Source organism: Octopus sinensis, linkage group LG27, assembly GCF_006345805.1.
Source record: "Octopus sinensis linkage group LG27, ASM634580v1, whole genome shotgun sequence".
NCBI classification, from domain to species: domain Eukaryota; kingdom Metazoa; phylum Mollusca; class Cephalopoda; order Octopoda; family Octopodidae; genus Octopus; species Octopus sinensis.
Genome location: NC_043023.1, coordinates 9,026,158 through 9,038,236, shown reverse-complemented (window position 1 = coordinate 9,038,236; position 12,079 = coordinate 9,026,158). Strand labels below are relative to the sequence as shown.

The following is a 12,079-nucleotide window of genomic DNA, read 5'->3' as shown; positions in this document are numbered from 1 at the left end:
TGAGTGTGTGCACATGTGTCTGTGTGTCCGTTGTAAGTTAAAAGAGTGAAACAACAATACAAAGCAAAGAAAGAATGTCTAGACACAAGATGGAGAATAAATACCAGTTCGTACAGGTACACAATAGCAGTTCGCTCTGTGTCAATGAAGTTGGGGCAAAGAGGAGAGCGGTTGCTATGCGTGTAGAAGTTGGGCGTCGATCCATTTGCCAGGTTACATCGGTACAGAAGGTCTTGCCGGTCGTGCTGTGCTGTTAACCTTGGTGTGATTACACAAACAGCGTGTGAGCTAAACTCAAGCGAGTTGCTGTGTACGTACCGTTGAAGTCGACGGTGGTGATGGCGACGGTAGATAACGGTGACGTTGAGACGAAGGCGACGGTGGTGGAGACGTCCTGCATTGCTGGTGTATGTTGGCATCGTCGCTGTCAGGAACAGGAACATGGCTGGGTCGCTGGCTGTAGCAGGAACATGGCTGGGTCGCTGGAACTAGCTGGTCTGGTCGTCGATGGAACTGGCTTCTCTGGTGTGGTCAATGGTCAGAGACCAAAGACCCAGATTCACTGGATCACTGGGATTTTATAACATACTAGAGGCTCAAGAAGAAAACCCAAAAGACAGAGCCACATGATCTTATTGGAAGGTTCTGATTGGTTGGTTCACATATTGGCGCGAAATAAGTCAACAGACAAACAGTGCCAATGCCAACCAATCAGAGCAGTGGACACAACAGGGTCAAAATAGCGGCCAAAATTTATCTGTTATCTGCTACGACATAATTTGTACTGCATATCTCAGAGAGTGCGGATGCATTTCACAAAACGCTATAACTCTTTCAGTCTTTCCCAGTAGCCAGTATGTTTCCTTGATGCAATTTCGTTTGTGTAGCTTCGTTGGATTGCTTCGAGTTTCGCCGTTATTTTAATATTTATGTTGGTATAGTTGGGAGAGGTAGTTCAAACGTCTGAGAACGTATGCTCTCCAGATAACCACATTGAGAAATATATACACACACACACACACACACACACACACATAATACAAATCACTGATGTAAACAACAAATTTTCATATTCGTAAACACTTTCCTCTTCCCCCATTATTTCTAGGTATTATTATTATTACTATTATTATTATTATTATTATTATTATTATTATTATTATTAGATGTTTGACTTTTGCTTTACATTTGCACAAGCTGGCTACAAGTCTCACCCAAAGATCTCAAGAGACAACAAGCTTGAAGTTCGTGTTGGTGTTATGCTTAGGGTGCCATATATTTGGTTTTGTACTTAGTGTTGTACTAGTGAATGTGTAAAAAAACATACGAAAATTATGTTTGAGGAGTGAGATGTGGTAATTTTCAAGCAGTGGAGATGGTTTGTGATCCCACCAGTTTTTATCATGGGGCAAGTCCGGGCTTTTGCAAATCATCCAGTTAATATATAGTGCAGCTCCATCATGCCTGTTGAGATACTCTGTAGACGCAAGAAGACTGCACTTGGAGACAACATGATCAATGTTGACATACACGACATGTTGGGCTACTGCCGTTCTTTAATATGTTGGCCTGGTAGTTCCTTGTTGGTAGGCATTGATCTTCAGCTGCTATGATAAACCCTTCTGTTTCAGATTTTAAGCCAGAGGCCATTAGCCATTGATGGGTCAACATCTGCATTATTCGCTCTCTTTGGGTATTTGCCATTGAGAGGTTTTTCTTGTCATTTATCATTCAGAAAATCTAAGGCAGCAGTTTTAGCACGAGTTTTCATGCGCTTAGCTTTTTCTGTGCTTGTTTCTTGTGTCTAATTCCGAAATTTGTTGTATTCGGAATTCACTTAGATATTCCTTTGCCTGTTTTGTTACTGTGTATGATGCTTTCTCGTTTTGATGTTTTGAGATAAGTTTTAACATCCAGTCCTCAGAGTTTTTCAGGTAGGTGTCTAGCCCAATTGTAGAAATCTTCATTGTTATTGCCAGTTGTAAAAGTCCACGGCCTCCCTCTTTTCTTGGCAGATAGAGTCGTTCTATATTTGCCTTAGGGTGGTGCATTCTATGCATTGTCAACAGTTGTCGTATTTTTCTGTCAACATTATATATTTCAGAAATTGATCAGTTAACGTTGTTGAAACTGTAAGTCACGTCTGGTATAGCTAAAACATCAATCGCTTCGATCCTGTTTCTCGCATGCAGCTCTGTCTTGAGTATTGAGTATATCTCCTGCCAAAGACGAAACATTAAAGGACTATATATTTATCCACATATTTCAGACACAAATGTACATATGAATATGCACGCACTTTACACATAATATATATGTGTGTGTATATATATATATATATATATATATATATATATATATATATATATATACATATATATATATATATATATATATATATATATATATATATATATATATATATATATATATATATATATATATATATATATATATATATGTACATATATATATATATATATATATATATATATATATATATATATATATATATATATATATATATATTTCATGCTTGTGTGTCCATTGTTCTTGCTGGCCATAAGTCATTTTATCGCTACCTCTTTATTTATTTAACAATAAATTTAGATATTTTCCCCTCCGTTGAAATGCAAGACTCTATATAACACGGAATTCCAACAATAAATTTTGTTGCATTTAAACCGTTCTTAAAATGCACTTCTTTTAAAACTAATGATAGAGTATTATGATTTCGTTAGTTTTAATATTAACATTGATATTCATGAAATCTACGTCCCATGGAAATTTAAATTGAACTTGATTAAAATTTTGAATGTTGCAGCATAAATTCCAATTTCTGTTTGTTTAACCGTGAAAAGAGCTATACAGAATCAATTAGAATTAGGAAGGTAATAACTTTGCCATATGAACAAGAAGAAATATATGTGAATTTATATATAAGTAAATGAAAAGATAGGGGAAAAAGATTTGAGCTCAGGAACACAGATACACACACACAAATATGAATTATATACATATAAATTTATATATATTTCTACACAGAAACACACTCTAGAGAGAATAAAGGGGCTGCCCAATACACTGCAAGTGGCGCTGCCACCGACGAGATTGTATCTAGTCCGCTTCTCCAACGGTAAACACGAGGACTGTTTTCAGTTTTGCATGCTTTAATGACAATGTCCGACACATGGGTGAATGAGCGTAGGTGCAACGTGGCAACGGAAAACAATTTGGTGTCGATGAAACAGGTGATATTCTAAGCAGATATTTGCGGCCTTTAGGGAACACTACGTGCATCAGTTTGTGGAGGTTAGTGGTCCATTGACTATGAAGGTCTTAACCGTCAACGTAGACGGCTTGCGGCAACACTCGAATGAAACTACGCCGTTCTACGAATGGTGGAAAATTGTTGCGGTATTCGAGATGCCGGGTTAGATGTTGCCATGGCTTGAGGATCAGCCTTACGCAGTTTAAAATTATTTGGCATAAATAGCAGTGAGTGCAATGGCAGGTGTCTACAACAAAGGAAAGTAGAACGAGATGATTCTTAGCGAACAGGCTATAAGCAGAGAGGTAGTATGGTGGAGAATACAGAACGGTTGAAGAGAGAGTGATAATACGATCAAACTCTCATCGAAGCCTTACAATTCCATTTAAAATGACGGTGAAGGTGGAGTGAGAGAGAAATCCACACCACCCAAGTGAATGTAGTGAAAAGTGGGGGAATACTAAACTGCATCTGTAAGCTGAGTCATACCGAGGAAGATGGAGTACTTGTAGTCGTAGTCTTGACCTAACTTTCTTTACAACATCTGCCATAATGGCATGGACGATCCTAAAATTACTTGAGTAGTTTATGACTGGGAGTCACATGAGTTTCAGCTTCGTCAGTCAACAATATTAATCTCAGAAGCAGGTATTCCTTAGTCAGTAGCGGTCACTTACTATCCATCATCTAGAAGACACTGAATAACCTGGGGATGGTGTTTAAATTTAACCGCAGTGACACATAATCTATTTGTGAAAGCAACAAGGATTCTGAAATGCGACTATCTACAGTGGACATGTGATATCTCCCGGTAATTTTAAGACCTGGAGTTAAAAATTGTGCATCCGCCATGGATCATTTTGCAGTTCTCTGTATATGACATTTCAATAGCCTCCTTGAAGAGAAGGAAACGATTTCCTGTGAAAAATCCTGAGCAACGTAGTCCTGAATGGAAAATACTATTTGAAGCACTTCATAAACAGCCTCAGAGAAATCTTGGTTCTCTGTGATTAGATGTTGCGTTAGCGAGGCTTTCGGTACGAGGGCAATACATCACGGAATTGGAGTGCGGTAGAGAATTTCTTGTCTTTACAGGTATGTGATGAAAAACCTGATTTGGGTAGCACCACAACACCTCACTGTGACAAGTGGCAAGAAATGTTTAGAAAGATACTGAAAAAGAAAGGTGTGTATGTCTTCCAACTTTCATACTAATAGAGAGTCTTTGCTTTTCTTTTGTTTGTCATCTAACCTTATGGTTACTCTTATTTTACGAGAATGGCAGAAGCTTTTGCGCACTCTTACATCCTCACGTGGGACGTATAGTTTATTTATATCTGCCTCTGGGAGATGCATGTAGTGTATTGTGAGAGAATTGCTTTGTTTTGATTCGATGATATACATCTCATTCGTGGATCATTTTATGGTATCAAAGCTGCAGCCTAGAGGGCCTATATATAAGGTATTCATTGCATCAGTCTTTTCTTCAAATGGAAATAGGTTTTTGTGGTGGCGGCTCATAAGAATGCGGTGTGACGCGAGAAATCATATCAGCACATTCAATAATAGAAGAGACTAGCCATAACAGTTTTAATATATCGACGGAATTAAATGCAGGAAGATAAGGGAAAAAATGCGGTGTTTGGGAATTTCATGAAGGAGATGACCATAATGATGTTCAAAGAATATGAGTTTGTTTCAAATCTTAAAATTAAATACACAGTATTTTACGTAGGATATGGGCGGTTCCCATTAGCGCTATCTTTTGAGTTGCTGCCATTTTGGGGTTTCCTAGTATCTGAGATAGTTATGATTCAGGCCTTTTGCTATAATTCCTCGGGCAACTATGACAACAGGCATTGTTTTTCTTCCACATTTTGATAATTTCTATTTCAAGATCTTTACACTTGCTCAGTTTTGTAGGTTTTGACAGATACTATTTTTGTCGACTGGGACAGTTTTAAATGAGGAGGCATGGTTTTTTCCTGTAGTTTTTCTATATAATGCCTGGTCTATTCGCATCTATCTTTCTGTCACTTTTAATGGCGAAGTTCTAGAGGATAAAATGCGATCATCTTCAAGAACTGGAGTGTGTTCGTGTCCCCAACAGATTGTATCATGTGGTACGTCTATGTTTTTGCAAATTAACCAGTGAATATGATGTGCTGCTCAATCATGCCTGTTGAGATATTCTCTATGCACAAGAAGACTGCACATGGAGACAACATGATCAATGGTTTCATTTTGTTGTTTACATACAAGACATGCTGGGTGACTGCCGTTCTTTAATATGGTAGTTTCTTGTAGGTAGGCCTTGATCTTGAGCTGCTATATTAAATCCGTCTGTGTCTGATTTTAAGCTAGAAAACACTAACCATTGATGGGTAATGGCTTTATCCACATCGGCACCGTTAGCTCTCTTTGGGTATTTGCCATTGAGCTGTTTTCTTTGTCATTTATCTGTAAGAATATCTAAGTCAGATTCTTTGCATGTACTTTCATTCGCTTAGCTTTTTGTTTGCTTCTTTTTAGTACGTCTAACTCTGGGATTTGTTGTATTTTGAATTCACTGAGATATTCCTTTGCATGTTTTGTTACTTTATATGACACCTTCTTGTTTCCGTGCTTTGAGATAAGTTTTAACATCCAGTCATGAGAGTTATTTTGGTAGGTGTTTCGGTCAATCGTTAATTCCATTGTTAATTCCAATTGTAAATATTACGGCCACCCTCTTTTCTTGGCAGGTAAAATCGTTCTACATCTTGTTTAGGGTGGTGCATTCTACGCATTGTCAACAATTTTCGTATTTTTCTGTCAAGATTAGATATTTCAATAATTGACCAGTTAATGATATTGAAACTGTAAGCCACGACTTGTACAGCATAGGTACTGATCACTTCGATCCTGTTTCTTGCATTCAGCTCTGTCTTGAATATTGCTTTTACCCTGCGATAATAATCCATTCGGATCCTTTCCCTCATCACTGAATATTTGATCATGTCCACTTCAAATACCGATAAGTACATGTATCTCTCCGCTGGTTCTAATTCCTTTATGACATTCTGCGGAATGTTTCCGTCGTTTTTCCTTTGATAAATGTAGCTTTTGCTCATTTATCGAGGTAAAATTACAACGTGATATCATCACAGAATTGTTTAATATCTCCTGCCCAAGACGAAACATTGACGGTCCATATATCTATCCACACGTTTCAGGCATAAATATACATATGACTATATACGCACTTTTCACAATATACCAAACAGTGATGTGGAACGCATAGACTTATGTAAACGCACATCGTCACACACAAACACGCTCAACTCACACACACTCACATACATATATATAGAGAGAGAAATAATGTGAGTTAGAGAAGGGCAAAAGAAGGTTAAGAAAGAAAGATGGGAAGATATTAAATTTGACGAAATATATACTCAGGAATATAGTATAAACAAGACTGGTTCAACTTACAAAAATGTTAAGCTCAAAAGATTTGCAATAAATAGCAGTGAGTGCAATGGCAGATGTCTACAACAAAGGGAAGAAGAATGAGATGATTGTTAGCCCTGATAAAAGGTGGGGGTCACGGCAATGTTGAGAAAGAACTCGAAAAAAATGTATTTGATAATAATTTGAGACCTGTAATTAGGCTAAATACCGAAGATTCCATATCAAAATCATCTAAGCACAACAGGTTCCTGCTTGCACAGTACATCACAGACAGAATGAGTAACAAATGCGTTTCCAATGAAATCCTAATTTTGTGTTAGTCAAATGCCAACTGTTGGCGCCTGCACTGAAGGAAGCCGGATTCGGTCCTGTTTCCAGAGGCTGGATCGCAGTAACCTACAACAAATTTTGCTTGTTGGAACCATTCAAATCAACTGGAACTAAGAAGACCTGGCGAACAGGCTATAATCAGAGAGGTAGTGTGGTGGCGAATACAGAACGGTTGAAGAGAGAGAGATAATACGATCAAACTCTCATCGAAGCCTTAATATTCCATTTAAAATGACGGTGAGGGTGGAGTGAGAGAGAAATCCACACCACCCAAGTAAATGTAGTGATAAGTGGGGGAATACTAAACTGCATCTGTAAGCTGAGTCATACCGAGGAAGATGGAGTACTTGTAGTCGTAGTTTTGACCTAACTTTCTTTACAACATCTGACATAATGGCATGGACGATCCTAAAATTACTTCAGTAGTTTATGACTGGGAGTCACATAAGTTTCAGCTTCGTCAGTCAACAAAGTTGGCCTCAGAAGCAGGTATTCCTCAGTCAGTAGCGGTCACTTATTATCCATCATCTAGAAGACAGTGAAAAACCTGGGGAAGGTGTTTAAATTTAACCGGAGTGACATATAATCTAATTGTGAAAGCAACAAGGATTCTGAAAGGTGACTATCTACAGTGGACATGTAATGTCTGCCGGTAATTTTAAGACCTTGAGTTAAAAATAGAGCATCCGCCATGGATCATTTCGCAGTTCTCCGTCCATGACATTTCAATATCCTCATTGAAGAGAAGTAAGCGATTTCCTGTGAAAAATCCTGAGCAACGTAGTCCTGAATGGAAAATACAATTTGAAGCACTTCATAAGCAGCCTCAGAGAAATCTTGGTTGTCTGTGATTAGTACGAGGGCAATACATCACGGAATTGGAGTGCGGTAGAGAATTTCTTGTCTTTACAGGTATGTGATGAAAAACCTGATTTGGGTAGCACCACAACACCTCACTGTGACAAGTGGCAAGAAATGTTTAGAAAGATACTGAAAAAGAAAGGTGTGTATGTCTTCCAACTTTCATACTAATAGAGAGTCTTAGCTTTTCTTTTGTTTGTCATCTAACCTTATGGTTACTCTTATTTTACGAGAGTGACAGAAGCTTCTGCGCACTCTTACATCCTCACGTGGGACGTATAGTTTATTTATATCTGCCTCTGGGAGATGCATGTAGTGTATTGTGAGAGAATTGCTTTGTTTTGATTCGATGATATACATCTCATTCGTGGATCATTTTATGGTATCAAAGCTGCAGCCTAGAGGACTTATATATAAGGTATTCATTGCATCAGTCTTTTCTTCAAATGGAAATAGGTTTTTGTGGTGGCGGCTCATAAGAATGCGGTGTAACGCGAGAAATCATATCAGCACATTCAATAATAGAAGAGACTAGCCATAACAGTTTTAATATATCGACGGAATTAAATGCAGGAAGATGAGGGAAAAAAATGCGGTGTTTGGGAATTTCATGAAGGAGATGACCATAATGATGTTCAAAGAATATGAGTTTGTTTTAAAACTTAAAATTAAATACACAGTATTTTACGTAGGATATGGGCGGATCCCATTAGCGCTACCTTTTGAGTTGCTGCCATTTTGGGTTTCCTAGTATCTGAGATAGTTATGATTCAGGCCTTTTGCTATAATTCCTCGGGCAACTATGACAACAGGCATTGTTTTTCTTCCACATTTTGATAATTTCTATTTCAAGATCTTTACACTTGCTCAGTTTTGTAGGTTTTGACAGATACTTTTATGTCGATTGGGACAGATTTAAATGACGAGGCATGGTTTTTTCCTGTAGTTTTTCTATATAATGCCTGGTCTATTCGCATCTATCTTTCTGTCACTTTTAATGGCAAAGTTCTAGAGGATAAAATGCGATCATCTTCAAGAGCTGGAGTGTGTTCGTGTCCCCACAGATTGTATCATGTGGCACGTCTATGTTTTTGCAAATTAACCAGTGAATATGATGTGCTGCTAAATCATGCCTGTTGAGATATTCTGTATGCACAAGAAGACTGCACATGGAAACAGCATGATCAATGGTTTCATTTTGTTGTTTACATACAAGACATGCTGGGTGACTGCCGTTCTTTAATATGGTAGTTTCTTGTAGGTAGAACTTGATCTTCAGCTGCTATATTAAATCCGTCTGTGTCTGATTTTAAGCTAGAAAACACTAACCATTGATGGGTAATGGCTTTATCCACATCGGTACTATTAGCTCTCTTTGGGTTTTTGCCATTGAGATGTTTTCTTTGACATTTATCTGTAAGAATATCTAAGTCAGATTCTTTGCATGTACTTTCATTCGCTTAGCTTCTTTTTATCTTGTTTCTAGCACGTCTATCTCTGGGATTTGTTGTATTTGGAATTCACTTTTATATTCCTTTGCATGTTTTGTTACTTTATATGACACTTTCTTGTTTCCGTGCTTTGAGACAAGTTTTAACATCCAGTCATGAGAGTTGTTTTGGTAGGTGTTTCGGTCAATCGTTAATTCCATTGTTAATTCCAATTGTAAATGTTACGGCCACCCTCTTTTCTTGGCAGGTAAAATCGTTCTACATCTGCTTTAGGGTGGTGCATTCTATGCATTGTCAACAATTTTCGTATTTTTCTGTTAAGATTACATATTTCAATAATTGACCAGTTAATGATATTGAAACTGTAAGCCACGACTTGTACAGCATAGGTACTGATCACTTCGATCCTGTTTCTTGCATTCAGCTCTGTCTTGAATATTGCTTTTACCCTGCGATAATAATCCATTCGGATCCTTTCCCTCATCACTGAATATTTGATCATGTCCACTTCAAATACCGATAAGTACATGTATCTCTCCGCTGGTTCTAATTCCTTTATGACATTCTGCCGGATGTTTCTGTCGTTTTTTCCTTTGATAAATGTCGCTTTTGCTCATTTATCGAGGTAAATCGATAACGTGGTATCATCAAAGAATTGTTTAGTATCTCCCGCCCAAGACGAAACATAAAAGGACTATATATTTATCCACACGTTTCAGGCATAAATATACATATGACTATATACGCACATTTCACAATATACCAAAAAGTGATGTAGAACACAAAGACTTATGTAAACGCACATCGTCACACACAAACACGCTCAACTCACACACACTCACATACATATATATAGAGAGAGAAATAATGTGAGTTAGAGAAGGGCAAAAGAAGGTTAAGAAAGAAAGATGGAAAGATATTAAATTTGAGGAAATATATACTCAGGAATATAGTATAAACAAGACTGGTTCAACTTACAAAAATGTTAAGCTGGGAAGATTTGCAAACGATCCATTTTCAATTTTCACGATTGCATTATCGGATAGATATCTGAAAGATAATTCATGAAGAAAAAACATAGAAGTGATTAGTCATATATTTCAAATATTATGTCCAATGAATTAGCTGCTGAAATAGAAGAAAAATAAGTAGAAGTGAGACAATTTGGTGAAGACGATTATGAAAACGATAAGTGAAGATTATGAAGATAATATTTATGTATGGCATTGTGTTAAGTGATGATGAAAGCGATAATTATTATGATGAGGGCATTGATGGTGACGGACTTGGTAGTGATGAGGTTGTTTCGGTCTGAGGGCATTGCATCTGTGGTTTAAGATTATGACTGATAAGGATGATGATGATGGTGATCATGACGATGATCATGATGACGATAATGGTGACGACGACTACGAGGACGCAGACTATGATTATGATGACAATATTTACTGATGATGCTCTTCATATTTGGAATGATGATGAGGAGGAGGATGACGCTGATATACAAAGTTGAAACTATAACAAAAGAGAAGGATGAGAATAGGAATAAAATTAACGACGAGCAGTTATTGATAAATGAGATAAAAGGGTAAAGAAGACTAAACTAGAACTGGAGACATGTATCTACCTATCTATCTATCTATCCATCTATCTATCTCTCAATCTATCTATCTATGTACCTACCTATCTATCTTTCACTTTATCAATATATCTATCAATCGCCAGACAGATACGTAAACACATACACACATATACCAATATATATGTATATATATGTATATATTTGTTTTTGTCTATATATCTATATGTTTGTGTGTGTGTGTGTGTGTGTGTGTGTATGTAACACGTTCATACACGTACTTCTTTCAGTAATTTGACAATGTCCATGCTAGAGCCTTAATTCGAACGAATCGAGATCAGCATTTATTTGTTGAAAGACTAGCACTTATTCTCTCGGTATCTTTTGCCGAAACACTATGTTACAGGGTGTGTAACACCAACATTGGTTTTTAGAGGTGATCTTGAGGGAACACAAATATATACATAAATCTGTCTATATTTGTGTGTCTGTGCTTGTGCTAGCACTAGCACTAACCATTTTCCAACACCCAGTCCACAAAACATCATCTACACACCCATACACAGTCATCCGCACACCCACACACTACAGACGCACACAGCTACGCACGAATACATCCACACATCATAGTCATTAGCCCCTCTCAAGACACACACACTTACACATTCTTACATACATAACCGCACGCACACCATTGCTTTGGGATCTCCAGTTGTTTATTATCTCCCCGACTCTCTATCTTTCCCGTCAAGCTATGTTTTTCCTAACCAGTTGCCATGGTTGATCCCTAAATCGACAAGATTCTTAATCACTTTTTGTTCATGTTCTCCTTTCTCTTTCTGTTGAGGAGCATAGGCTCGAAAGTAAAAGAATTTCTCTTTTTTCCGAGCGTTGAATCTAACACCTGTTTTCGACTTTTAGTTTCCCGTAAATGTAATCTACCGACACGCAAACACACACAGACAGACACACACAAACACACACACACACACATCTATATATTAAAAGGATGTGTGTTATAATACTATTCCGCAACCATACCATCAAACCAACATACCTGTATCCTCTGCTACGCCACGGTTACCATTATGGTTTCGACACCTGGTCACTACCCTTTAATCCGGCGGTGTCAAC

At 37.6% G+C, this 12,079-nt stretch overlaps 1 protein-coding gene across 1 annotated transcript in view; it reads right to left on the bottom strand.

The window, feature by feature from the left end:
* The window catches only part of LOC115225512 (insulin-like growth factor-binding protein complex acid labile subunit), a 72,722-nt gene that overhangs the window by 39,019 nt on the left and 21,624 nt on the right, over window positions 1-12,079 (bottom strand). The window contains exon 5 of the mRNA XM_029796466.2: window positions 10,345-10,416. Coding sequence (XP_029652326.2) covers window positions 10,345-10,416 — 72 coding nt within the window. The remainder of the gene's footprint in view (window positions 1-10,344; window positions 10,417-12,079) is intronic.